This window comes from Botrytis cinerea, chromosome 14 (genome assembly GCF_000143535.2).
Source record: "Botrytis cinerea B05.10 chromosome 14, complete sequence".
Taxonomy (NCBI): domain Eukaryota; kingdom Fungi; phylum Ascomycota; class Leotiomycetes; order Helotiales; family Sclerotiniaceae; genus Botrytis; species Botrytis cinerea.
The window spans coordinates 299,692-325,012 of NC_037323.1; the positions used below are offsets into that span (position 1 = coordinate 299,692).

Consider the following 25,321-nt stretch of genomic DNA (forward strand, 5'->3'; position numbering starts at 1 on the left):
CGGAAGATAAAGTCCTATTGGGGTTTGAGCTCCGAAGTGAAGTTTCCGTGAGGTTACTTTGGATTTCTAGCGACGTGGCTCATCGTTACTAGTTCGAGTGATTAATCAATCATATGACGACTGCGCTCCTTGTTTTCTTCTATTTAAGAATGTAAATAATCAAGATCAACCTCATATATTCTCATCAACCACATCAACATTGCCATACACCGTATATCCCATCAATCATCGAAATCTACCTCTAGAACAAGAAGAAGAAAATTAAGCATGGCAGACACGCCTATATGCCACATCTGTAAACAGATGAAGGAAAGAAAAAATGTGGATATCCTTTCAACCCCTCCCAGCTAATACTAACTCCGCTCACAGTTCATCCTTTCGCGCCCACATATAGTGGAACAATGTTTGCTCTGTAATCGACTCTTCTGTGTAAGACATAAAGGGGAAGAAACTAGAGGTGTCTGCCAGATCAACCATTGGACCTACTATCGTAATCATTCGGAACTTGGGAGAGATGGGACGATTTTTCGAAACATGGAACATCGAAACATAGAGATGGATCCGTCCAAAGCTGGGTTGGATCGCCTGGCGAAGGTTTTGATGGAGAGAGAAGAGATTAAAAAGAAAACAGAGGAAGAGCAAAGAAGCACATAAGAGGCGGTCAAATGAGAAGGGGCAAGCGAGGAGACTGCAAAACGCGAGGCAAATTTGGACCCAGTGGAAGACTGTCAGGGTACCACCATTCCAGACGCAACTTGCAATCAGACCGAGCTCTATTTCCTTGGAGTAGATACGTAGTTAAGTGCAACTGCGGCTGAGTAATTTGAGGAAACTGAATTTGGCAACAACCGTGTACAAGTCTTGGCTCAATATGTACATGTTCTGTGAAGATAATTCTATATGCATGATCAGCATCTAGATGCACGATATCAAAGTAAAAACAAGGAATTTGATAATATGACATTGTTAAATATAGTATTGAGCTACTCTTCGAAACGAAAACTTTTCTCTCATTCATCTCCTCATCATTCATGATCTGTCAACTTTCAACGTCTCCATAGAGTATGAAGTCCCTCGACTTTGTCCTATATTGAGACGTTCCACAGATTGTGCAAAGCCATTCCTCTAGGCTTAAACTACCGGTAAACAATCAGGCCTTCCAAAAGACTGTTTCTATCGCATCAGCAAGTCATTCTATAAACACACGAAAGAAGTTGGTACTTACATCTCTCTTGCAGCAAAGTGCAGATTGATTTTGCTTCTTGCAAGTCTCTTTCTGTTCGTCCACAGTGGTTATCGTTGTACTTCCAGTCAATTCTATATGATTCTCAGTCATCCTGCAATGCACATGAAAGGAAAGAGTAGCACTTACCGGTGCACTCGAAGATGGCATAGTTTTTTTGGGAGATTTGGGAGGTAGGAGGGCAGCAATATGGCACCCAGTACGGACGGACGGTGTTGCAAAGGTGATCATCTCTCTTTTCAACATCGACTGAGACCGGAGATGCCATTACCGCCACAAAAGTAGTTGCAGCGGACACAAGAGTGAGGGTGGATAGGAAATGCATTTTGGTTGATTGAGATAGGCTCGGAGTAAATAAGAATGAAGAAGATGCTGCGAGGTGAGGCGTGATGTGATGATTAGATTCGACTTGAAGGAGGGGAGCACCCACGTCTTTTATTATTTTTCAACCCCCTCTAGTCCTTCTTTGTTTGCATCGTCATCCAATATTAAAGGACTTTATGGGTTTATTCTGAGTTTCTTAGCTGCTCTTGTCTCAGAGGCCCTCCCCAGTAAAAGCCGGGAGATGGCTCATTGGGATCTAGTATCTTCGTGTGCATTAATCTCTACTTGAAGTGATACAGAAGTTTCTACCTCCAGGCTGAGCGGTTAATAAGCTTAGATTTTCTTTTCAGGTACAACAATGTTGCGTCAAGTAATCTAAGGTCAAGCGGTGACATGCATTTACGGATAAGCTTGGTGGGTCCAATGCATCGATCTACAATGGGGCTTCCCCGCAGGGTATCTATGGGGTCGATCCTCACAGTACCGTTTTCTTTTTTTAAAACACATTCGATCCTCGATATGAGCTTCTGAATCATCTAAAGCTGGGGTAGTAACCTTTGGATTTTGAGAGAGCCATCCGAGATGGCGGTAGAACACTAAGCTACCCTGTCTATGTACCTCAAATGTGAGCAATTGTTGCGAGTTATAGATAATTAATAAATGGGAATATTGAAATTGAACTTACAAGTCTCTGTAAATTTAACAATCAGATTCCAAGGATAGTTTTTAGGGCATTAGTATTACATGAAGATTTTCCCGAAATATCGGAAATTTTCTGATTGGGCAAGGTTCCACCGCCATTTCAGATGGTCTTCTTGAGACAGCCTTCACCTTGTGTATTCAGATGAATTATAGCGTTACTTTTGCGACTTAAAGGAATTTAATAATCAAAGCATATATGGATAAAGGAAAACATCGACTTTGTCTGTCTGAAATATGCTGTGGCGTACAGCATACAGCTAAGAATGGAATTCAGGGTGCTTTTAATTATTCATGTGTAGAAAAGTAAGGCTACAATAGATATCCGTCTTCAGGAAAATTGTGTTCCAAGTCTACAAAGGTTGATAATTGATAGTGTCGAAAAACAATCTAACGCCATTCCACACCACTTGTGAAACCAATACTCTCCGTCTTTGGCGTCATACTTGAAGTTCTTTCGGAATAGAGTTGGTCGGTTCGAAATCACTTAGGGCTGAGGGGAATCTCAATTTCTGAACTTATTTGAACAATCCAATATTGGTTTTCAATGGAAAACCAAGCTGCTGGAGGATGAAGAAACATAAGAGGATAGGAGCTTTAAATCAACAAAAAAACCGCAGAGCAGGACCAATGCAGTATTTAACGGAGATCGCAGAGGCTACCACTTCAACACATTTATCAACAACACTGCAAGACCTCAAGATCAGTTTGCCCATCAAACTCAAACGGATGTTATATTCATACTGATAAAAACAACTTGAACAGCGGCAAAACCTTCTATCGTCAGTTGAAGTGCATGTGTGAAGGCAAAAGACATACGCTGAAGTTGCAGAGAAAATATTGTAGTGAATGTGCCAACGTGTGCCAAACGTGTGACCATCGAATCGACTAGATACAGTACTACGATTGTCAACAGAAGACTGCGATTCAGGTGTTGACGCCGAAGTTCGTAAACATCGTCGCTTTCGGAAAACTAAAACTGCATGTGATAGTGGGAATTTCCAGTTCGAAGGAGAGGTAGAAACAAATTTCCTTTTTATTTATATCTTGAACCTGTTCGATGTTGACATTCTTCAGGCGCCCTTCGAACGCGAATTCTCCTTTTAAACTTATAAAGGTCGGACTATCATGCCAGGCTTGTTCCGCCTCGATTCGGGGTCCGACATACCACTTGTAGTTTCAAGAAGATGTTTCAAAGAGGCCGGCAGAGAAGCCGAGATATCAACCGATTTCAAGAGTCCATCCTCATATAGTCTCAGCGGACACTCGATGAAATTTAGCGGCATTGTTCGAAACCTTGTATTCAATCCTAAAGGCTCTTCAACAATATATCGCAGAGATTTCTTGGTCTGTGATCGATTGGATTCATTTGTGTATTTCATTATTGGTGCAAAGTTCCTGCTGGAAGAATGGCAGGCCTTGTTTGGGAACATGAAGAAACGGATTGCCGGGTGGTTCAGTCACAAGGAATAAACGCCTGTAGAACAAGCGGAGGCTCAACTTTTGAAGGACAACCAGGATAAAGAAGCACAAAAAGCTGAACTTCGTCGTCAGGACAAGAAAGATGCTCAGCGCGCGAGAGAGAAAGAAGCCCGGCGAAAACAGCAAGATACTAACAACTCTCTTGTTAGCCAATAAGACGGTGCTCAGAATAGATTGAACTGAGAAACTGAGGCACAGTAGATACTTTTTGCCATTGCCTAACCCCCTGCTCTACTGTTGACAACTTGTTCGGATTAGATCAGCGAAAAGGTGTTCCGCGTCTCGCCATTCGCCTGGCAACAAGTTTAGTATCATCGCCAGATTCTTCGGTCTCCGTTCTATGCGTTTAGATCCTTTATTTTTGGGTTTTGCTTTTGAGAAACCCTTTTTGTGGAATGAGGAATGCGGGAGGAGCAAAGCCCGTAACTGGAGAGCGGCTTTCCTTGCACGGCATTCATAGACAACGCATGTAGACTACTATTATTTATATCACTTGTCGAACAGATATCCAGTAAGTGACCTTTTGTCATACACTTGTAAATTTCGGTCAAAATTTGTGGATTCTGTAGGCCGATGATGCATGCAAAGAAAGTTACAATATATTGTAGCCGTTATATTTCATTTCCTTGTGCAATCTAAAGTATGTTTTTCATGTCACGTGGCTTTCGAGGAAAGTCGCGACGTGCACGTCCAGACTACGCGTCTCACCAGCTCTCTGAGTAATACAACCACAAATCCAAATATGGAGTCCAGCGACTCAACAATAATTGATCTTAAATCTTCCTTCCTACGCGCGCAAATCTTTGCACTCTCTCAACCTCTCCAGCCATCTCGAGAATGGCAAGATTCGGTATCGGAGGAAGATAATACCTTACGACAACGCGCAATTGATGAAGCATTATTCAAGCTCAATACTATCCTGAAACAACATAACAAGATCAGCTACCCCCCGCAGGCACAGCGACATGTTGCTGAACAAATCGATCAATTATACTGGGCTGCAGGGGAGAGAGATGTTAACGTGAATGGGGAGGAGTGGAATGAAAAGGGCGCTGACTATCGTGGGTTCCATCGAATATATCAATCAGGGCGTAATGGGCTTATGCTAATCAACATCTCAATCGACAGGCTTGTCATCTAACATTGAGAAATTACCAGAAGAGTGGAGCGAAGAAGCAGAAACAAAAGCACCTAAGCAGGCTGCGAAATACAAAGAGCTTCAAAGTAAACTGCTGGAATTAAATGATAAACGAAAAGCCGCAAAGGAGAAACTTGAACAATGTAAAGCTGCCAAGAAACTACTAGGACCCTTTGATCAAGCGGAAAAGAATATTCAAGAAAACATTGTTACCAAGAACGGGGAGATCGAGAAAGAATTAGAGAGGATGAGGATGTTGATGTTGAGAGTTGAAAGAGGTATCGTAGGGCTAGAGGGGAAAGCTAGGGAGGATCATATGGATGTTGACTTGGAAGAGGATGATAGGGAGAAGCTTAGGTTCTTAGGAATTACATAACACATGGAGAAGACGAGAAACAAAGAGTCTTTGTTGGGTCAGTGTGTTCTAAGGCATTCTTTATCTTCCTGACACTTATTGGCAATACAGACAACAAAGCCGTCAAACATAATCAATCCGGCACTTCGCTTTGATAAGCTTCAAGTGCATACCGAGCACACTTCTGCCTCGCCCATTACACTCAATCTTGTTTTGCCATCCCAAATTTTACACAAAATGAGTCTCTGCCTTCCATGTACCGATGTACGAGCTTCGGGAGAGTTCTAGACAGCTGCATTAAAGCCTGTAGGCTATAAAACGCACCTTCAAGCTTCTGACAAGATGTTCTTCAGACCAAGCTTGTCGTTTCACCCTGAACTTTCCTTGAAACGCGACAGGTCTTGTGGGCCAATTGGAGGGTGGTGCTATTTTATCTTCAACGCAGCATTGATATTGACGATCGCGGATCTTGTTTATACGGGGATAGATTCGGGGAGTTCAAAAAAGAGATTAGAGGGCTCTGGACTGCTGGACCTTGAAAGACGAGACAAAAACTCGAGTTCCAGGCTAGCACATAGAGATATGGATGAAACTTTAGGATAGTTGTGTGGAGATTTGGAGATTTTGGTTGGTTTAATAGCGACTGGGTTCAAGCCGTTTAATGCACTTCCATGTCTAATTGTGCGTAGCTGATGAGTGTATGATTTCCATACAGTCACAATATCTTTCATTCATCTAGTAGAGCTTCGTTTCAAATGTCAAATCTACGTCAGCCTCTACATTCCCATATCAAGTCTGCATATAAAAATGTTATGTTAGCTCATCTTAGCACTCACATATCACGGCATCCTAGATTTGATCTGCCCGCGCTAGAGACGCCATCGACGGGAAATACCCATCTATCATCACACTACTCGTAGTTTCCCTAGTGCGTCCGGTGGTATATGATACTGTCATAAGCAATCCATGATATCATGCATTTGAATTTTGTACTAAACCAGTTTGTCCACGACATAGCTCATTCATCGAAGCTTCTTTTCGAAATATGCATCGGACTCTAATACACTTCCATCAGAGTCCATCCATCGTACCCAAGCACAAAAATTAAAATGCCATTTCCCTACAAAACTGTAAGCCTGCTCAATTATCCATCCTTGAATTCGTCTTTGCTGAGAAAATACATCAGGTACTGGTGGTTGGCGCCACCTCAGGTATTGGATTTGCCCTCACTGAGAAAATGCTTTCCGAAGGCGTCACCAAAATCATAGCTTTGGGTCGACGTCAAGACAAACTCGATGAATTACAGAAAAATCATGGAGATGTGAAAGTTTCAACTGTCAACTTTGATATTACGAATCTTGAGGGTATTCCCAGAATGGTTGAGGGGTATGCTATTCATATACTCTTGATAACTGCTACCGTAAACAGATACTGATGGGTCAAACTTCACAGAGTCCTCAAGTCACACCCCTCCCTCGACTGCGCATTCCTCAATAGTGGAATACAACGTTCTCTCGATTTTACGCAACCTTCATCTATAGATCTCGATTCGATCTCTATAGAATTCACGACTAATTATCTCTCCCATGTTCATCTTACCAAAGCACTTCTTCCACATCTACAGAATAGAGTCAAGGGTGGCGAAAACGCAGGATTGATATTCACGACTAGTGGCTTGGCTTTGGTACCAATTGTACGATGTGGAAATTATTGTGCAAGCAAAGCTGCTATGCATCAATTAATTCTCGTTATGCGGGAACAGTTGAGAGATTTGGGTCAGGGCGAAGATGGGAATACTGCGGAAGGCAAGGCTTCGGGGGAGAATAAAAAGCGCAAGGGGATACAAGTGATTGAAATCTATCCACCGGCTGTTCAGACAGAGCTTCATGACGAGAAACATCAGCCGGATATTAAAGACGGCAGGAATATGGGAATGCTGTTGGATGAGTTTACAAAAGAAGCGTGGAGAGGATTGGAGAGGGGCGATGAAGATATTCCTGTGGGGACGACGTGGAAGGGATTTGGTTATGAGGAGGTGGAGACGAGGAGGAAGAGATTATTTGGCGAGATGATTGAGAAGATGCAAGGCAATTGAGGTTGCATCGACGATTTAAGGGATCTGAAGATAAGTTTCGGGACAGGTATGGGTGAGCTGTATATTGAACCTGGCGAATGGTTCGAGTGGGAAACGCAACGTGCTTCGACTATACAAAGCTGCAAGCCCCTCTAGAAAGTAGCTATACTCAAGCTCGACGTGATGGATGTATCATGCGACTGTGAATCAAGTTGTCTGACAGATGACTTGCTCATCCGTAAGTAAACTTTTCGTCTTCTGAGACTCAAAATTATACAAACGTCCGGCATCCCTCTCAAGTAAGATGTCCTCTTACCCCTGTAATATGACTACATGAAACCAGTTTTTGTCTGGCAAATGCTAGGAGGACTTTCTTGTCTGACTATATCAGCACCGCGGTTTCTTCGATCTATCCCCTCTCCATTACAATACATCTCGGAGTAGATTACCACGCAAATTAGTAATTCCAATGGCTTGTCACACAAAATGTAGGATCACATCTTGACAGCGTAATCAAAGCCCACCATCCTGCGATTTTGTTGTGGGCCAAATGCCCTATTCTTGTAGATGACAATCAAAGGATTCGACACTGGTAAGAGTCAGATATGTCGAGTGCGCTTTTAGATGACAATGTTCAATGACAGCGTCTAGGTTACTACAATTCAAAAAATAAGGTATATAATCTAGCCCCATCCTTCGAAATCTACTGAACTAATCCTGCGTGATTGACACTACCCCTTTGAATTTTTTGATCAGGGTTTTGTACCCCTAAGAGGTCTTCAATGGATTTCAAATCGGGTTTGCATGAATAAACGTCACAATATATTGGGGCCTTTATATACCATGATGTTTCTGAGATAGATTGCGACCATGATTCACCATTCTAACATCAAACTCATACCCAAGACCCATTTCTGAGCCTGAGTGATGATTCCTATTCATACCAGCGTCAAAAGATTCAATCCTGCTGCATATAAACACACCAATGGGGTTTGTACACAGCAAACTTTCTTCAACGCCCGAGATATCTTGTCATAGGATATACTCCTTAGAGCTAGTTTGTAAGTGAGTATTATGATCTAATTTCTTATCATGTACTTACTCAACCAAGATACAGGATTCTCTGCGTTGCTCGTATGCTTGGAGATACTTGTTGTCGTTATCTTTAAGATACATCCAATGCTCTTCTAACAGTAGGAGCTTGTGAGAATGAAAATGGCAGTGAATGCTGTTACCGTACTTGAGATTCCATCATTTGCTAGAAAAGTTGAGGGTGATTCTCCTTACTTTATGACTATATATCTCGCGGAGTTTCGACTTAGAAATTACTTAGGAATGAGATAGTTTCATCAGGGCTGATCATTTCTTCTCTGAACCTTTTTTGACTCTTCAAAATCTGCTTTATTAATATTATTTATACTTCCAACCGCCGAGTCAACCGCCCCCGCACAGAAGAATTCTCTAGATGACTGTGAGACGATGAAGCGTATATGACCTTGTGCAGTCAAAACAACCTACAATTCACTATAAAATCGCATTGGCATCAAACCTGTACAAAATTTGAGCTTCCAAAACAATTCACTCACCACTCACCCACTCCTCACTTCCCAACCTCATCGTCGCCTAAAATCCCGCCCCACAAAACCCCAACCCAAACCTCTCACAGCCAACCATTTCCAAAAATTATATCTTCAAAAAAGAAAGAATGGAATGCCCGCACGAAAGAATAAAACGGCAAAATTTCAACACGTCTTGCGACGCTGTAAGTCCCAATCAACTTCGTACTATAGAATGACTGTACCAAACTGTCCCCTATTTGGCCCGATTGAGAGGGCCCCGATTACTATGGCATGGGTGGAGGCGTTACATAGACCACTGTACCACGGGGATATGTTTGGTGAGGTATGCAAGGGATTTGGGGGATATATGGGAGATATCGTCTAATGGGATAGGGAATAGGAAATGGGTAATGGGTAATGGCGGTTGGGAGAAAGAAAGGTGATGGAGTTTGAGAATTTAGATTTTTACCAAGTGTTTTCATGTCTTGGTCTTATTTGTGGGTTTCAACTTTGTCAAAAACGATCGAAGCTCTTGTTGAATTCTTCTTGGTTGGTGTTGTATCATGTATGTCGCGAACGATCTGGCGGTCATGGGCAGCAGAATTTTCTGGCAATGTCTACAGGATGTGACAACCATCCAATGCCTTATGAAGTATTGATATTACCATGTCTGGTAAGATTTTCGTATATGTCGATTGTAGTAGAGTGAGTAATGAACAAATACACTTGGAGATTTCTTTCCAATTACATAGACAACAAACTTGCTTCCGGAAAATATCTTGCGACATGCCAGTTCAAGCGTTCACTGAAACATTGATTCAACACATAAATGATTGTCAAACCCTTTTAAAATGGTACACATTGATGTCAAAATTGTGCCGATCAGATATTCGTGGTTGAATGATTTTGATAACAGGGAACATCTCTCACATACTGTTTGTATGATAAGGAGACGGATGATGTAGCGTCTATCATGGAGGATCCTTAGATTTCAAAGTTGTATTCTGTTTAAAAAGCTAGCTATGTACAGGAAATGGCTAGCCTTAAATAAGGGCTACTAATAGAGCTTGCCTCTTTCGCATTCGCTTAGTATTACAGTACAGTGGCCATTAGATTGAAGTCATTCACTACATTCACGTGCACACCCATACTCTGGAGATGTGGCATCGCTGCCAAATAATATTAAGCCCCGCTTGGGAATCGGATACAGACATCTAGGAGCCCCTGTTCAACTGGCTATAGAGAAACTAATATTGATTCGAGGGCAATGATAAATTATAGTACCAGAATGTCGCTCGACTAATAAACTCTGTGAGTAGATAACCCTTTAGATACTGAATGGACTTTACGTTCGCTCCACGCAAGGTACAAAGAGCTTTAAAACTCGCACTTTTAGTACTATTGCATTGAGTTGGATACACAATTTCTCACACTTAATATACTGGATGCAGAATGCGGAAGTTGGGATTTACTCTTTCTTATTAATTCACGATGTTGTAGCACAAGACGAGGAAGCGACATGTAGAAAGAAGTGATTTATGATAGTAGAGTCATTGCGAATCTGGAAACATATGTTTTAGCCAATCACTCAGTGAGTATAACCCACACCATGGCATCATGGAATTGACGTTATTGAATAACAAATTACTCAATTGCGCAGATTCACCCTTCCATGTTGGAAAGCTTGGCCTTGGGACTTATTAAGTGTTGAGTTGCTGTAATCTAGAAAGCCACATTGAGTACTCCATCATTTCGGATGACAAGATATCACCACCATTCGATCGCTGGAGGATGTATAATAAAATATCAAAATAAAGTAAATTCAATAGCGGGAAATACTTTAAAGAAGAAACGAGGAGATGTCTTCTTGAGATTTGGAACATTAGCGCCCACAGAAGATAATGTGTACAGATGGGACAATGAATAGACAGCTAAGACAACACTCAGTCACTGGTTATCAAATCGATGATCGTTCTGGCGCAGTATCAGTTGGGCTCACTAACGATGAAAGTTATCCTGTGGAAGACGAGGGGTGGCAGTGGAGGTAATAGCTTTCAGAAGGAGGATTTTCGAAAGTAGGGGTTTAGTATGACATCATTGTCATCTAGGGAGGGGTAGCTGGAAGCAAGGAAAGCTTATTGAAAGATTTAAAGGAAAAGCATTACTATTTAAAAGGCTGAATCACAGATCAAAGTTTTGACATATAATGCGAATATGTTGATGCTGGATCTAAGAGCTCCTTATTCCGCCTATCTAACTTTAGACAGAGGCTTCTTCTGTTCTAAACACTTTGAACGACAACATATGACTCCTTTCAATAAACTCAGAGCAAAATCTATATGCTTGTGAAAAACACAATCAATATAGAGAACATGCCATTCAATCAATCATCTTTGACAGAAACTACTTATTGTTCATTGATGTCTCAAGTTTTCTAGCTCACTGAGCTGATTTTGGGTAAGACTTATTCACACTTTGACATTTCTCCTACTCGGAACATTGAAAGTACTTTTCACACTTCCGATGAGAACATGTCCATTGAATGATAATCAAAATTGAACCTTGTCTTGCCTCCATCATATCTTCACTTACACCCCTAACGTCCCCTTGTGATAAAGTTCTTTCCATTTCTTTCCTCCCTATCAACCCTCGTGATCTGGAACAACATTCCCCCGACGCTCGGATCACCAAAATCCATAAACCATGTCACCAACTCCATCAATCAAGAGCTTACAGCTTGCTCTCCAACCCACCAAATACGATCCCATTGCATTACCCAATTCCGAGCTCCTTACCGGCGCCGTCGAATATCCCACTCGAAAGTCAAGCCTAGCCAATCTCCCTCCCGATAAGAAACCTACCACCATGACTTCCAGACTCGTCCTCGTAATCGGCGATTTGCACATCCCAGACCGAGCTATTGATGTTCCTCAGAAGGTATGATTCCTTTTGCGCCTCCTGCGCCTTGAATTCTAATTCTCTCGATTGCTGATCTCTTGAATGACAGTTCAAGAAGCTTCTGACCCCGGGAAAAATTGGCCAAACTCTCTGTCTCGGAAATCTCACCGATCGTCAAACCTACGACTATCTCCGCTCCATAACCCCCGATCTGAAGATCGTTCGCGGCCGCTACGATACCGATGCTACCTCTCTTCCACTCTCCCAAGTCGTGACACATGGCTCTCTTCGCATTGGCTTCGTTGAAGGCTTTACCATTGTTGCGCCCAACGAGGTTGATTTATTGACTGCCGAAGCCAATAAATTGGACGTTGATGTATTGTGCTGGGGAGGAACTCATAAGTTTGATGCCTTCGAACTTGACAATAAGTTCTTCATCAATCCCGGAAGTGCGACTGGTGCAATGACTACGGGCTGGATGGAGCCGGGTGAGGAGATCGTTCCTAGTTTTTGTTTGATGGATGTAAGTTCTTCTCTACTCTTGCGCACTTTGCTTGAGCTACAATCTACTCCCCGTTTCTCCTCCTCCTCCCTCAAACACTCCAGTTAACTTTTCCCCTCTAGGTTCAAGGTCTCGGTCTCACCCTCTACGTCTACCAACTGCGCACCAGCGAAAAGGGCGAAGAATCCGTCTCCGTCGAGAAGATCTCCTACACCAAGGTCCTCCCTCCCACCACTGCCGCCTCCAGTTCCACATAATGATACCCCTTTTCTCCATCACATTTCCATTTAAAGAAGTGCTTTTCCTTCTGCTTTCCCCTGCGGTGGCCAGTTACAAAAAAAAGTTCTTTGGCATTTACGGTGTTTGGGGATCTTGATCTTTTGCGGGATGGGGGTACAATTGATATGATATGACATGATATGATGGCATAACGATAGACTATGATTGCTGGAGAGAGAAATACATGCACATAATACCGAGTAGCTAGACTTTTTTTTCTCTTATTTCAAAAAAGAAGTCTTGCCATATTCATCCATAGAGGTGAACGAATGGACGCCTGCTGGATATCAGATTAATAGGATTGCGTGCGATACCACCTAATGATACATAACATCGAAAATCATATTTGTAGCGCCAGCTACTCATTCACATATTACCACAATGCAGAAGTTGATAATGCAAGAATAATATTCGTGATTTGACGATAAAAGAGAATTCATTGATATCATATTTCGCTTCATAAAAGTGAAAGAATCGAAAAAAACTAGAAAACTAGAACTACTCTTGCGCCATTCATCAGGACCAAAAATATGCGCATAGCACATTAGAACCGCTGTATTCTCATTAATCATCAAATCCAATCCCATTACTCCCGATTATAATCCAATGTATCATAATCGATTCGATCCAATTCAATCGAATTCAACAGAAGAAATTAAGAATATTTTATAGCCCAAACTCGACTTATAAGACGCCATTCATCATAACATCATACTTCTCCTCCTCGAACTCATCCTGTCACTCCTATTCGCATTCGCAGCAGCCCCCGCCATACTCGTACTACTGACACTTTTCCTCAAGGATTTGTCCGAGGAATCCGTGGTATCTCTTTCTGATTCATGGCCTTGAGCCGACGTGCTTCTAGCTATGGTTGAAGACGGCAATGCTGATTGTCTTCTTCTTGAACCTGATTGTGATGGTCCTGTCGATGCAGAAAACTTTCTCGCTGGTTCAAATTCCTGATCTCCTGCCGGAACAGCGGAAGCTCTTCTAGAAAACCGCGATGGTACTCTATCAGTTTTCTCTTCTTTTGTGGCTTTCGGTTCTTCAGAATCGCGTTTGGGGGAACCTTGAAATTCATATATATCCATATCTTCAAGAGCTGCTTTTATATCATCGCCTTTAGCCGATTGTTCCTTAGATTTTGCCTTTATTTTCCTCGACTCTGCTAAAAGCTCCGCGACTGATTTTGATCCCGATGCCGAGGAAGATCCCGATTCTGTGAGATATAAAATTGACTCGCGCCGCCTTCTATGATCTGTGATGCTGCTTGGTAACATATCGGAAATAGGCGCAGAAGCTTTGCTAATTAGCGGACTGTGATCTGCATTCGGCGCGGTGGATAGTTGTTTCCAAGCATCTTCTGATTCGGGTTCTGCCTTGATTTTGCTTATTGTCGTCGGACCAGCTTCCTCATCTGCTCTAATGGCACGAAGTTTTCCATCAGAAGTTACGGCATTCACAAATTCCTTTCCAGGCCGGCGCATCTTATCTCGAAGATTGGGTTCCGCATAACTGATCGAGCCTCGAGCTCGTCGGCTTGGTCGTTGGCCTTCCGCAGATTCCCTCATCTCTGAAGGCGGTGGGGTATCCCGAGATTCCACTCGAACGTTGGTTGACGGATGGGATGAAAGGGGTGAAAAGATATCGACAGGTGCGGGCGTCTCTGGTTCCGCCTGCATATTAAAGACCTGCAGTGGAGGTTGCATGGTTTGTTGAATAGGTTCGATATTTTCCATATTTCTCTCCTCGCTCGGGACCTCCTTCGATAGGCTTTCCTTGAACAAATTCAACTTTCCTGGCTTGATCTCATCGTGGCTGAAATTCCTGCTGCCGGCTCCTTTCTTAGGGGAATTGTTGACACTTTTGGCTGCCAGAACCTTTCTGGTGCTAGGAGCCAAAGCCGGCTTATCTTTCGACAATGCTCTAGAGCTCGTAGCATCCTTCAATGGTTTTGTATTCTCTTTGGCTGATGAGACTGCCGACTTTGTCTTCACTCGTTCCTCGGGACATACACGTGTGAATTGGAAATCGTCAATATCATTAGCGTTTGTAGACCCCTGTTCCTCGTCTTCCCTTGCACTAAGCTTCCTCTTTGCACCTGATTTAAGTGTTCCCGTATTCTCGCGTTTTGCCGGAAGTTCCGATCGGCCGTTTCTCTTAATATCAGAAGCCATCATACTATCCTTGCGCTTCTTCCTCTGCTCAAGGTTCGTTGAAATTATCGGATCCAGACGAGGCTCATCTTCCCTTTCATAGGCTAACTTTCCTGCCAAGTCAATTTTTACAGGATCTTCGTCGACAAACTGTGATACTGGCGGTGGCCCGATGTCAGGTGAATCTTCAGTCTCTGCTACCACTTCAGCCAAGATATTTTCGATTTCCTGATGCCTATGAATTGTTAGCATGCAAGCCCCACTATATCGAGTGATCGCGCGACATACTCCAAAGTTTTCCTAGGATAGTATTTGTTTTCCAAAATGGGGGGTAATTTTCCATCCGGGCTACCAATGTCTTCACTCGACGAAGCCATCTTTTTCCTTGGTGGCATTTTGCGCTCCGGGCTTGTACCATCTTCGTTCAATGGATCCAAATCATCCCATTTGTTTTCCTTGGGGCTACGAGGAGGATTTGACCCCGCTCTCAACCCTCCAAATTGCCTTGGAACATGTGGTGACCTCTTTCTTTCTGGAGATTCTTCTCCCAAACCACTTATTAGAGCTCCAATTTCTAATAATCTCTCTTGGAGTTGTGATTTGACCACATTGACTCTATCTGCAGCTCTTCGAGCCTTTCCGTTATCGATTTCGCTTCGAAGGCGTAGATTTTCCTCCCGGAGTTCTAGGTTTTCAGCAAGGAGTTTCGAGGTTTCATTCTCAAGGCTGCGGATTCGAACTGCTTGGGACGAATTGACGGATGCGATGTCACGGTTTTGACGTTTATACTTGCGCTTGACTATGATTGCATCAGAAAGGCGCCTCTCCATTATTCCCCAGTTGTGAGGAAATGAATGTTTGGAAACTTACGAGATTCAATACTCTCCAACGAAGCTGCAGGCTCATTTAAGCGGGCCATGTGAGCTGGCAATGCATGCGGAATGAAATACGATGATTAGTAGTACAGTATGAGAAAAAGACGTGAGAGGGTTGAGGATTAATCTGGTAATTATTGGAAGCTGCGACGAGGGATTTGTCGAAAATAACGGTGATTTCAAGGAATTCTTAGAGTTGTTTGTGTACAGGAAAAAATTGGGGTGAATTGATTTGTTTACATCGAACTAAAATTGGTTAGATTGGGAGCATTGACTGACTCTGCTATCAGAAAAGTGGGTTCATGTATCAAATTTGATTGGTTGGAAAAGGCTCACTATCCGTCCCGCCTTGAGTTGTCCAACGGATAGAGAATTAATTCACATCAAATTCAATTATAAAGCATTCCAGGTCTCCATCGCTTTGCAGTGGTGATCCAATATTACAACACGCGGCCTGCAAAGCAAAGATCTCAAGAATGTCATACGCATCTCGACCCCTCGGTTCGCATCTGCGCCAACAGTCCATGGGTGGGAGCTTGGGTTCGTCTTCTGGTCAATCCCCCGTCTTACAGGCGCGCATCAATGAGAAGAGGGCAGAGTTAGAAAATCTCAAGCAACTGCGAGATTTGAGTGCAGGGCTGGCTGGACAGATGCAAATGCTGGAAGAGAAGCTTTCGACTCTTTCAGATGGAACAGAAGCCGTCGCAACAGTATTGGGCAACTGGCACAATGTTCTGCAAGCGATCAGCATGGCATCTAGTAAGATATAACGTGCTCTTTTGTTTGTCGCAACCTTCTAACCATTACCAGTGAAAATACCAAAACCCAAAGAATCAAACGATGGGGAAGAAGAATTGGAAAAGAGAACGGGACTCGAGATACCTCTACCTCAAACGCTGGTCCGAATACCCACAGAGCATGCGCCAATGCTACAACCACCCAAAAATGAAGAATCGAATGAATGAAGAGGACGCGCTAAGTCGCTGGGAGACTAGAAGAGGATATACATGCATTCATGACGAGTTTGGTGCATTGAACGGCGCAACAGGCAGATATTGGGTTGTGAGTTCCGACGCCAAAAACGGTCTGGTGATGGATCGTGTCCATGTAGGAATGGCTGGTAAAAAGCAGCTGGACTTTTGATGATGACATGATTGATGACTTATTAGCAGAGATTGATCGAATAAGAAAAATGTCGGGAAAGTCATGCAATCTAAACAAATACATGGTGTTGTGGCCTGCATGAGTAGGTTAAGATGTGAAACCCAATGACGGAAAGGTTGATGGAAAAGTGCATTACATCACATCACATCACGATGAGTAGGAGTTGCATACTTCATTGAACGACATAAGAGGACAGTGAATGAATTTATCAAGAGCAATTCACCAATTCCATCTCCAAAATCGCTTTGAATCAATCATCACGCACGCACGCACGCTTTCACAGTCGCAGTCGCGCCTTTCTACTTCAGCTCTGCCGGTTGCCATAGTGATGATGTAAGCTCAAACAAACGAATGAGGGGAAGGAAGAAAGCTCCAACTTTCGTAGCGAGTTACCTCTAACGAATATCTCCATGATCAGTTGAATTTCAATGACTGAATGAATTCACATAATCGATAAGAAGAAAGCTCTGGTTTTTGGAAAAGAAACGATTCATCAAACTCGGTACTACATTTCTATTGACTTTACGAATACGGAATACGATTGTCACTCAAAAATAGAACGCAATTTCCACCAATCCTTGCAAATCGAGTGCTTCTCAATACTCAAATCACATCTAATTTCCGAAACACTATTCGACAAACGATCTACGGTTTCTAGACCATTTATGACTTTTGACAGTCAAGATGTCTCGAGTAACAAGATCAACCACGATCAATATTGCTGAAGATAATACAGCATCCATTGCTGCCCAAATCCCTCTTCCAGTGACACCTGCTTCAAAAGTATTGGCTCCTTCAACTGTACACGAATTGAATAGCATGGCGGCTCATGATAGCTCAGAAACAGATCTCGCACAACATATGAAAAATCTCAAAGCTGCATATCGAAGTGCTCTCGGTATCACAAAAAAAGGCAAAAAGCACAACAAGAATAAGAACAAGGGAAAGCAAGAACTGTCGACAGAACTAGAACATACCAAGGCTACTGCCCATGAGTTCGAGTACCTCGAGGGTACTACTGTTAATCCAACGTCTGTTCAAGCTATTCCAAGCGCAGAAACTGCCCCAAGAATTGCTGCCGGCCCACCCGGTGTTCGCTCTACAACTCTTGTCTCCAATTTTGAACCTTCAAGAAATCGAACTGGTCGGCCAACATCCGTTCAACTGCCTCACATCATGGGACAGTCTACCTTACCTCAACTTCCACAGTTGGGACGAACCACTCGAGGTCAAATTGCAAGACAACAAGCAGGTCAGTATGATAGAGGTGTTTCATTTATTAGAGCCGCCGATACTGGAGATGTCTTTTGGAAACCACCTCATCCCTCCAGTTGTGGTTCATCCCTTTTCGCTGGTTCCCACTTTCCTATGCAGGCTGGTCCTTTCATCCCATTGAGACGTGAGCACAACACTAATCCCTCCGACTGTTTAGCAATGAAGAATAATGCCAACATAGAGACAAAGGATGTTGAGTCTTTAGCATCAGACAAACTTCGATCCAGTCCAGAGAAGAATGACGCAGCTGCTTCTGCCACCTTGCCCTTCGCAAAGCAAATCACAACGCTCGAGGAAATTGAAAGAGCTTACAATGCTAAGGAGGCAACATCTCCTGTTCGCCAACGTTCATCTTCCGCTGAGATTGAAGAGGATTCATTTATCGATATAATCATAAGTCGATCACCGGCAAAGCCTGTGTCTCGCATTGAAGACTCTTTGGAAGAGCTTGACAACTTGGAAGATGCCATAGATGCGCTCGATGAAGCCACCACGGTTGAAAATTTTGTTGCTACTTCACCCAAGACGGTCAAAATCCCAACTGAAGCTTCCTGTGAGAGTAATTCGAGGAGATCACCCCAACGAGGACTTATAGAGGAGCTCCCCGCTGCTGGACTACGTGTACGCGTACATAATAGTCCAACTCAAGCAACTTCACAAAGACCCAAATCTACTTACGCAACAATGCGTGTCAAACGTACAACAGCCACCGAACCAACCCTCAAGAAGGCCAAATCTATGTCCTTCGAAAATGTAAGACCTGTTGTTAGTCCGGAAAAGCCAGTAATGGTATCCCCAAGTAAAGTTCCACGTCCAACTAGTCTCCTTATTCCAAAATCGCCAACCAAATCTACGAAGCCATCCACCAAGCCAGTATTTGAGCTTCCTGGCGAAGCTGTCGCTAAGCGATTGAAGGAACAGAGAGAAGCTCGCATTGCGCAACGAGAATCATCTGAAATGACAGTCGTCAGAACTACAACTACCCCAGGAAGAATCAAATCTAGCAAACCCCCCACCAAATCTTCACAATTCGAACTCCCTGGCGAAGCATACTCAAGACGTAAGCGAGAAGCACTTGAGGCAAAACTCAAAGCTCAAGAAGAAGAGGAACGCAAAAGACGGGAATTCAAAGCTAGACCTATAAGCAAAACCATTACTTCCCGTACTCTTCCCCGTGATACAGCTGCTAGTCGCGCGCGCCAAAGTAAAATAGGAACAGCTGGTGAAAGTGTTGAAAGTGGTGGTCTCACAATCGGCAAACGTGGGAGCTTAGTTGGAGCTCATCGTCCTTCAATTCTGGACATGCAAAAAGTAAATGTTATTGGTTCATCGCCTCGTACCAAGGCCCCTCCTGCTCCCTTGAATCGCAAAGCATCGCAACGTCCACACAATCCGAGAATGACAATGCAGAGAACAGTGTCAGATTCGGATCATGAATTGCAGAGACAGAGAGCAAAGGAACTTTACAACAAAGATGCAATGTATACGGCAGAAATCGAAAGAGAGAGAAAAGAACGGGAGATGTCAGCTATTAGGGCAAGGGAAGAGGCTGCAGAGAAGGGAAGAGCGGCTAGTAGACAGTGGGCGGAAAGAAAAAAGGCCAAAGCAATGGGCGAGGTTCCCACTAGTCCAAGTTCTGCTGCTTTCTTTTAAATGGAGGTTGATCAAATTGTTTGTGGTGGTTCCAGCGTTTCAAGTTGACTTTGAACTGTCTGGAATTAGTGTGCTCGGCTTATTATGCTTACACGGATATATGAGCCTACGCGTTAGGTATTCGTATATGTGATTTTGTATTTCTTCATGTCGGACTTGGCTTTTAAAGTCTGATGTTATACCTTGTTTTCAGCTTAATATCTTAGGGTGGTTGTATTGTTCGGGGCGGGTAAACAGCACTTCTGGATTTGGTTTTCAGTCAAGGAGTTTAAAATGTATGGTTATGCTCACGATATGGTGTATAGCACATACGTACATTCCTAGGTAATAGGGGATGTCTTAATATGTGGTTCTGAAAGAAAGAGGGAAGGGCGCGGGTTTTGATTTAGCGGATGGGTGGGAATGAATGGGAATGCGGTGGACTTGGCTGAGTATGATACCTTAGGGGAGAATGAATCGGGACTTTGTATACGTTATTGGAATGAATTGGTCAGGGCAGGAACATCTCGAGACTCTAATTTACAGCTCACAAACAATTGGAGATGTTTATGGGAGATGAGTCGATTACTCGTCTTTGTTGGGGTGGGGCTGGGGCTACATGATTATGGGTAGGCAGCTTAGTGTACCTTGTATTGATAAGTAATTGTATAAATCATTCAAATGAGGAATAGATGTTATTCTCCAGTTTTCACATCTCACATGAAAGTAGTGATTATGTGTGATTATGTATAGGAGAGTGTAGGTCTTCATATTCATGCAAACCCAAGAGATGTTTCTTCATGAAGGGATGACGTTGCTCACCAGGAGTGAATGAACAGCATATTTAAAGATTTATTAGCTTGCAAAATCCGAAATACCGTTAACATGCACTTTCATTCCCCATTCTGTCTTTCTAGTTATTGAGCTTAAAACTCCTGGAGGGGGGTTATACTCCTTCCCTCTGAGACATTTTCGGGAACGCGATAGATGATTATTCCAATATGATTTACAATCTCAAGTCCATGTGATATATCTTCCCTCCTTTCTATTATATTATATTAAACTTTATATGAATGTCGTGTATGATTATAAGCCTGCTGGTGTCTGGAAATTATCGGATAGGCGGTTGGTTGGTTTATGGATATTTATTTATATTTGGGGATGAGGATGAGGATGGTGTGTGGTGTTTTGAGAGGTTGAGGGGTTAGTAAAGGGTGTTGAGGAAGGAGTGCTTGGTTGATTTTGTTCTCTGGGTGAGCTGGGTTGTGTTGTGGATTTTTTGAGAAGTGGGATGTGGGTAGATGATTTTTATGCTTTTCTACTTTTTTTCGGGGAAGTTTTAGGAAGGGGGTTTCGTAAGGGGTTGGGGGGATTTGTATGGATGGGTTTTTGGGTGTTTGGATCGTTGTGTAGTTTCTGGGGATGGAAATGGGAGATAGGACGGTTGTGCTTATGTGTATGTGTATGTTTACCAATTTGAACCTGGAAATTAATTTGAATTTTGTAGGGGTTTTGAGGGGGGTTTTGGAAGTAGGGTTGGAGATGTAGGATTCATTGATGATGGAGTGAAAAATGAACTCCGTAGTTTGGCTCTTGTATTTTTGATGTGAGAGGTGTATGATGGAGGTGATGGGATTATAACGATACTTAAGACTAACTTTAGAATATAAATCGTTGCTCTAGTATTTCATGGTATAAAAATACTATTGAGGACACTATCGAAAGAACCAACCTAGATAACAGCACAGAGCAAGAAGACGCATGAGAAACTGATGCAAGGCGGAATTTTATCTAAAGCTTTCTATTGATGATATTGCATAGGCATTTTGCGGTGATATCGAGAAACTGGGATGATGGGATGATAGTGATTTTTGCGAAGATGCGTAGGATGTGGAAATGGTTTTGTTGAAGTTTAATGGTGGCGAAGTTGATCGCGAGAGTAAGAGCATTGGTGATAAGAGGGGAAATATGTGGAAATATGTGACGATGAAATAACATGTGTTGAGTCGGTGACGAGATTATCTTAAAGGTATCGAAACTAAACACTAGCCACCAGATACTTGAATACCCCCAAAGATTTTGATAAGCTTCCATTTGGGCTCGCCATCTGATTTTCAATGGAGATCTCTATATAATAAGATTTTCGAGTTGCCTTCGACTACTTTCTCCTGTTATCACAGATTTTTGTGTATTCAATATTACATTCAAGTGTGTTGTATGTTAATGTATGCGCTCCCCCCTTTCTTATCCAAGGCTTCTATTTCCTAAAAGACGGGGCTTCAAGATGGTGTTTTCCAAATGATCTATCTACGACATACATGTGGGTAGCAACATAGTGAAACGAGTTTGTAATTTCTTCTTCAATAGAACGATTGGATTAGATCAAAGTTCTTTCACTTGGATGTTTCGATCTTACACTTGACACTTCCTCGCGTAAGCTTTTGAGTGTGGACATGTGCAGTTTTCAGTGAATGGGTACTAAGCCTTAATATTCATCATCATGAAGGTCCTTGCATTGAACGAGACTAGATATTTTATCGATTTTATCTATAAAAGATTCACTAAGCCCCCTATTCTGATGTTTTTAGACCCAATATATATGCACACCCCAAGACTCATCAATACGACTCAAACTCACGGAATACTAAGGCTATATCTAACACAGACTCTGAAAAATTTTCACAGGAATGTTTTGAGTCTATAATATAATTTGAGGTATTTTTTGAAGTTGGCAGCGATAATATAAGGATGAGATAATGAGTAGCCCAACGGTGATGACACACCAATACGATGACAATGAAGCATCGCAAGAACTTTTCCAGGAGTTTTTCACTCGAACTCCAAATAAGGGATTCGCGATGGGGGACTGTGGAGATGTAGACAATGTAAGAGATACAAGAGTCCTTTCGATATCTTGTTCTGTCATGTAATTGCTTTCTGAATGGTACTTCAAAATTTTATTGCTCTAGTTACGGAGAATCGATAAACCAAAGGGAGAGAGAGATGAGGAGGAGAACGCCACATATAATATTCTCCCCTTCTAAGAAACATCAGAGTAGCATAGTACTTTCCTACATTCACCCACAATTGAGGTGTTGGATGAAAAAAATGCAAGCTTTCAGTGCCTAAAGGGTCTCTCAAAGTATCTAGTAACCCTATCTCTATGTTCGGATAGTTTTCTTTGCTAATGACTCATTGAATTCCAGGACTTCGACTAGAAAGCATCTTGAGCATGTAATACTGTAGTTACTTGCTTGCATGTATGAACCAGACTTTTGTGAGTTAGAGGGATAAGAGAGAGATGAAAATGAAGCGACAACTAGCTAAGAAACGATTGACAACGAATCAACGGGTATGGGATGGCAAGGAAGTTTTGTGTATTGCCACGAGCTGTGACTCAATGGATTGTATAAAACAGAAGAATGCACTCTCACATTCCAAAGTTTTCGATCAAACGTTATGATTGGAATATTTTTGAAAAAATACTAACATCGACCGCTACTACTTCGAACCTAAGAGACTTGTTCGAAACTTGGCCAATTCAGAGTTTGCACAATCTCACTTCCGTGCATGATCATTTCAATCTTCATGTTGCCGCGTTATTGCATATCGTGATCCTCCATGGTCATTTCTCTAGCCAACGATCCAATATTATGGCACCACTTCAGGCCGACTAACACGAGCCGTCTTGATCATCACACCACCGAAGATCGTCCCAGGCCGGAAACTATCAACAACCGTCATTAGCGTTTATAAAATCCCTCAATTTCTCTCTTCCGGTCGCGACCCGTCTCTCGCCGCGTCCCTCATCCTCATCGGGGAAACTCATCATTTATCCTCCGATCAAGTGGCTCAAGTCCACCATTCTGACCCGGCGGATGTGTCCCGTTTTTTCTAACCACTAGCGATATGGTGCGGGGTACGATCCACCCCATGAACGTACGACATTTGTACAAGTGACATACTTTACCGCTGTTAGCTCCAGAGCCCCGATTACCCCATCACTCGGTCGAGATCTAGGCCGATTGTACATGATCCTCGTGTTCTTCCAACTGCAGTGCTCTTGAAATTTATGCATTAACAATTAATTTCCCATGATACCTGCTTCTGATCCGCTCATTCTTGCTTCCTTGCTCCTCGGGACAAAGTCTTGGGACAAGTATCAAAGCGTCTCACTGCGCTGGCGTAGAAAAAGCAAAGAGGACCCCCACGCTCCATCTCCACGTGTGGAGTTCTTAGACACGGCATTTTGTCTGGACTTAAGTGCAGCATAAAGCAGCAATCTCTTCATGTGCATCACGAGAACAACAGATGCTGCACGCAGCAGATGCAAAGTAGGCGTTGTAATATGTTTCCTTACATATCTCTAGTTTATGCCCGCTTATTAGGAAAAGGAGAAAAAGGAAAAACCAGACGGTCTTCAGATCTTGGTTGGATGGGCTGGGTACCCACATACGTATACATAAAAAGAAGAAACAAGAACTCAGTAGTAACACTCCATCTCGTGATCTCCGCATGATATCTCCATCTCATCGGTCACAACTGACGCCAAGATCCTCTTGTATCACGTAAAAATGTATGTAGGGACAAAACTGGAATACTTAATTCTCATTTCATTAATAAAAGATGAACCAAAAGTAATCCTGTACTAGCAATAATGCACATTTCCGTGCCCCATAATTCTTGATGCTAAGGGGTAAGAAGGAAAGCCACCGCACGTGAAATCAGAAGTACAACAAGCTGTCGTATCACTGGACCAACAGAACAAGCAAGTAAATATCTAACCAAATCTTTCACCTTGCGTCGGCCAGCAACGGCCTTCGGCAATAGATCGGTGTTGGAGTTGCAGATGAAACAGTGCTTGGTTTTTTTGACATATGCAGGTTCCCGAGGGAACGCTAAGGAATGTATGGACTGTACGCAGTAAGATGGGCTTTGTACTTAAGTTTGTGCTAGAGTTGTAGACTATTTTCGGGACGTGCTGTTGGGGTAACACATAAGTGAGCAAGATATTGATCATAAAGTGTAACTACAAAAGCAAACATGGAGAGATTGATGCAGAAGTGCAGAATTTAGTTGTTGAACGTCGGAGAAGAGGGAAAGAGAAGGCTGGTATTAGGATTGTAAATATGGAATTTGCCGGGAAGTTACGAGACTAGATATTTTATCCTTCAACATGAAATTGGTATGTTTGTAGCTGCAGGACCGGTGGTAAGGTTAAACACAAAGGTCTCAGTCTCAAAGAACAAGTAGAACTTTCCACGACACATGAAACCATACAAGTCAGAGAACTCGGTGGCCAGATGCTCTTCCATCTTGCAGTTTTCGTTCTCGTACCAATGACCTGGTGAATGATAGAGGTATTTATGTACCAACAACCCGGATTATCGAAGGTACAAACCACTGGTCATGTCATTTGGTGGATATACGGTATGAGCCGAAGATCTCGAACCTCAACAACACAATTCATACCCAAAATGGATACACTTGCCTATCTATTCTTGATTTCGTACATATACAGACGTGCATGCTACTGAGACTCGAAGCTATGACCCCACTCGAGGCTTGAATTATCGTGAACTATTTCAGTCATATCTCAAATTTCTTTTTCCGTACCTGACCCAGTGACAACCACTAACATTAAACATTGATAGAAAGAAGCAAAC

General features: G+C 42.7%; 8 protein-coding genes across 10 annotated transcripts; 6 read left to right on the top strand and 2 right to left on the bottom strand.

Annotated features, from left to right (window-relative positions):
• Window positions 1–201: 201 nt before the first annotated feature.
• On the top strand, window positions 202–844 carry BCIN_14g00660 (hypothetical protein). The gene is made up of 2 exons (XM_024696965.1): window positions 202–321; window positions 370–844. The coding sequence occupies exons 1-2, from the start codon at window positions 268–270 to the stop codon at window positions 652–654; spliced, it is 339 nt and encodes a 112-aa protein (XP_024552779.1). The 5' UTR covers window positions 202–267; the 3' UTR covers window positions 655–844.
• A 114-nt stretch (window positions 845–958) lies between these two features.
• On the bottom strand, window positions 959–2,123 carry BCIN_14g00670 (hypothetical protein). Its single transcript, XM_001550001.2, has 3 exons — window positions 1,373–2,123; window positions 1,226–1,317; window positions 959–1,167 (listed from the first exon to the last, which is right to left on the bottom strand). The coding sequence occupies exons 1-3, from the start codon at window positions 1,566–1,568 to the stop codon at window positions 1,132–1,134; spliced, it is 324 nt and encodes a 107-aa protein (XP_001550051.2). The 5' UTR covers window positions 1,569–2,123; the 3' UTR covers window positions 959–1,131.
• A 2,342-nt stretch (window positions 2,124–4,465) lies between these two features.
• BCIN_14g00680 (hypothetical protein) lies at window positions 4,466–6,048 on the top strand. The gene is made up of 3 exons (XM_024696966.1): window positions 4,466–4,809; window positions 4,877–5,299; window positions 5,353–6,048. The coding sequence occupies exons 1-2, from the start codon at window positions 4,491–4,493 to the stop codon at window positions 5,260–5,262; spliced, it is 705 nt and encodes a 234-aa protein (XP_024552780.1). The 5' UTR covers window positions 4,466–4,490; the 3' UTR covers window positions 5,263–5,299; window positions 5,353–6,048.
• A 121-nt stretch (window positions 6,049–6,169) lies between these two features.
• On the top strand, window positions 6,170–7,459 carry BCIN_14g00690 (hypothetical protein). Its single transcript, XM_024696967.1, has 3 exons — window positions 6,170–6,371; window positions 6,428–6,627; window positions 6,694–7,459. Exons 1-3 carry the CDS (start codon window positions 6,351–6,353, stop codon window positions 7,334–7,336), a joined length of 864 nt encoding a protein of 287 aa, XP_024552781.1. The 5' UTR covers window positions 6,170–6,350; the 3' UTR covers window positions 7,337–7,459.
• Window positions 7,460–11,527: 4,068 nt separating this feature from the next.
• Window positions 11,528–12,869, top strand: Bcvps29. 2 transcript variants are annotated; one of them, XM_024696968.1, is made up of 3 exons: window positions 11,528–11,811; window positions 11,882–12,295; window positions 12,397–12,869. In XM_024696968.1, the coding sequence occupies exons 1-3, from the start codon at window positions 11,578–11,580 to the stop codon at window positions 12,529–12,531; spliced, it is 783 nt and encodes a 260-aa protein (XP_024552782.1). In that variant the 5' UTR covers window positions 11,528–11,577; the 3' UTR covers window positions 12,532–12,869. The 2 variants fall into 2 exon arrangements, with proteins under 2 accessions (XP_024552782.1, XP_024552783.1); XM_024696969.1 differs by having other exon boundaries at window positions 11,644–11,811.
• A 189-nt stretch (window positions 12,870–13,058) lies between these two features.
• On the bottom strand, window positions 13,059–15,735 carry BCIN_14g00710 (hypothetical protein). Its single transcript, XM_001550007.2, has 3 exons — window positions 15,580–15,735; window positions 14,998–15,508; window positions 13,059–14,944 (listed from the first exon to the last, which is right to left on the bottom strand). Exons 1-3 carry the CDS (start codon window positions 15,626–15,628, stop codon window positions 13,255–13,257), a joined length of 2,250 nt encoding a protein of 749 aa, XP_001550057.1. The 5' UTR covers window positions 15,629–15,735; the 3' UTR covers window positions 13,059–13,254.
• Window positions 15,736–15,992: 257 nt separating this feature from the next.
• BCIN_14g00720 (hypothetical protein) lies at window positions 15,993–16,973 on the top strand. Its single transcript, XM_001550008.2, has 2 exons — window positions 15,993–16,343; window positions 16,395–16,973. Exons 1-2 carry the CDS (start codon window positions 16,061–16,063, stop codon window positions 16,547–16,549), a joined length of 438 nt encoding a protein of 145 aa, XP_001550058.2. The 5' UTR covers window positions 15,993–16,060; the 3' UTR covers window positions 16,550–16,973.
• A 137-nt stretch (window positions 16,974–17,110) lies between these two features.
• BCIN_14g00730 (hypothetical protein) lies at window positions 17,111–20,331 on the top strand. 2 transcript variants are annotated; one of them, XM_024696970.1, is made up of 2 exons: window positions 17,111–18,000; window positions 18,181–20,331. In XM_024696970.1, exons 1-2 carry the CDS (start codon window positions 17,433–17,435, stop codon window positions 19,674–19,676), a joined length of 2,064 nt encoding a protein of 687 aa, XP_024552784.1. In that variant the 5' UTR covers window positions 17,111–17,432; the 3' UTR covers window positions 19,677–20,331. The 2 variants fall into 2 exon arrangements, with proteins under 2 accessions (XP_024552784.1, XP_001550059.1); XM_001550009.2 differs by having other exon boundaries at window positions 17,111–20,331.
• Window positions 20,332–25,321: the final 4,990 nt, after the last annotated feature.

Coding starts and splice junctions, on each gene's coding strand:
- BCIN_14g00680 (XM_024696966.1), top strand. CDS start 4,491: ATGGAGTCCAGCGACTCAACAATAATTGATCTTAAATCTTCCTTCCTA. Junction 4,810..4,876: donor TGAAAAGGGCGCTGACTATC/GTGGGTTCCATC, acceptor CTCAATCGACAG/GCTTGTCATCTAACATTGAG.
- BCIN_14g00660 (XM_024696965.1), top strand. CDS start 268: ATGGCAGACACGCCTATATGCCACATCTGTAAACAGATGAAGGAAAGA. Junction 322..369: donor AGATGAAGGAAAGAAAAAAT/GTGGATATCCTT, acceptor CTCCGCTCACAG/TTCATCCTTTCGCGCCCACA.
- BCIN_14g00690 (XM_024696967.1), top strand. CDS start 6,351: ATGCCATTTCCCTACAAAACT. Junction 6,372..6,427: donor TGCCATTTCCCTACAAAACT/GTAAGCCTGCTC, acceptor AAAATACATCAG/GTACTGGTGGTTGGCGCCAC. Junction 6,628..6,693: donor ATTCCCAGAATGGTTGAGGG/GTATGCTATTCA, acceptor CAAACTTCACAG/AGTCCTCAAGTCACACCCCT.
- BCIN_14g00670 (XM_001550001.2), bottom strand. CDS start 1,568: ATGCATTTCCTATCCACCCTCACTCTTGTGTCCGCTGCAACTACTTTT. Junction 1,318..1,372: donor TGCCATCTTCGAGTGCACCG/GTAAGTGCTACT, acceptor AGAATCATATAG/AATTGACTGGAAGTACAACG. Junction 1,168..1,225: donor CACTTTGCTGCAAGAGAGAT/GTAAGTACCAAC, acceptor CGATAGAAACAG/TCTTTTGGAAGGCCTGATTG.
- BCIN_14g00730 (XM_001550009.2), top strand. CDS start 17,433: ATGTCTCGAGTAACAAGATCAACCACGATCAATATTGCTGAAGATAAT.
- BCIN_14g00720 (XM_001550008.2), top strand. CDS start 16,061: ATGTCATACGCATCTCGACCCCTCGGTTCGCATCTGCGCCAACAGTCC. Junction 16,344..16,394: donor AGCGATCAGCATGGCATCTA/GTAAGATATAAC, acceptor AACCATTACCAG/TGAAAATACCAAAACCCAAA.
- Bcvps29 (XM_024696968.1), top strand. CDS start 11,578: ATGTCACCAACTCCATCAATCAAGAGCTTACAGCTTGCTCTCCAACCC. Junction 11,812..11,881: donor CTATTGATGTTCCTCAGAAG/GTATGATTCCTT, acceptor CTTGAATGACAG/TTCAAGAAGCTTCTGACCCC. Junction 12,296..12,396: donor CTAGTTTTTGTTTGATGGAT/GTAAGTTCTTCT, acceptor TTTCCCCTCTAG/GTTCAAGGTCTCGGTCTCAC.
- BCIN_14g00710 (XM_001550007.2), bottom strand. CDS start 15,628: ATGGCCCGCTTAAATGAGCCTGCAGCTTCGTTGGAGAGTATTGAATCT. Junction 15,509..15,579: donor GTTGGAGAGTATTGAATCTC/GTAAGTTTCCAA, acceptor ATGCAATCATAG/TCAAGCGCAAGTATAAACGT. Junction 14,945..14,997: donor TATCCTAGGAAAACTTTGGA/GTATGTCGCGCG, acceptor AACAATTCATAG/GCATCAGGAAATCGAAAATA.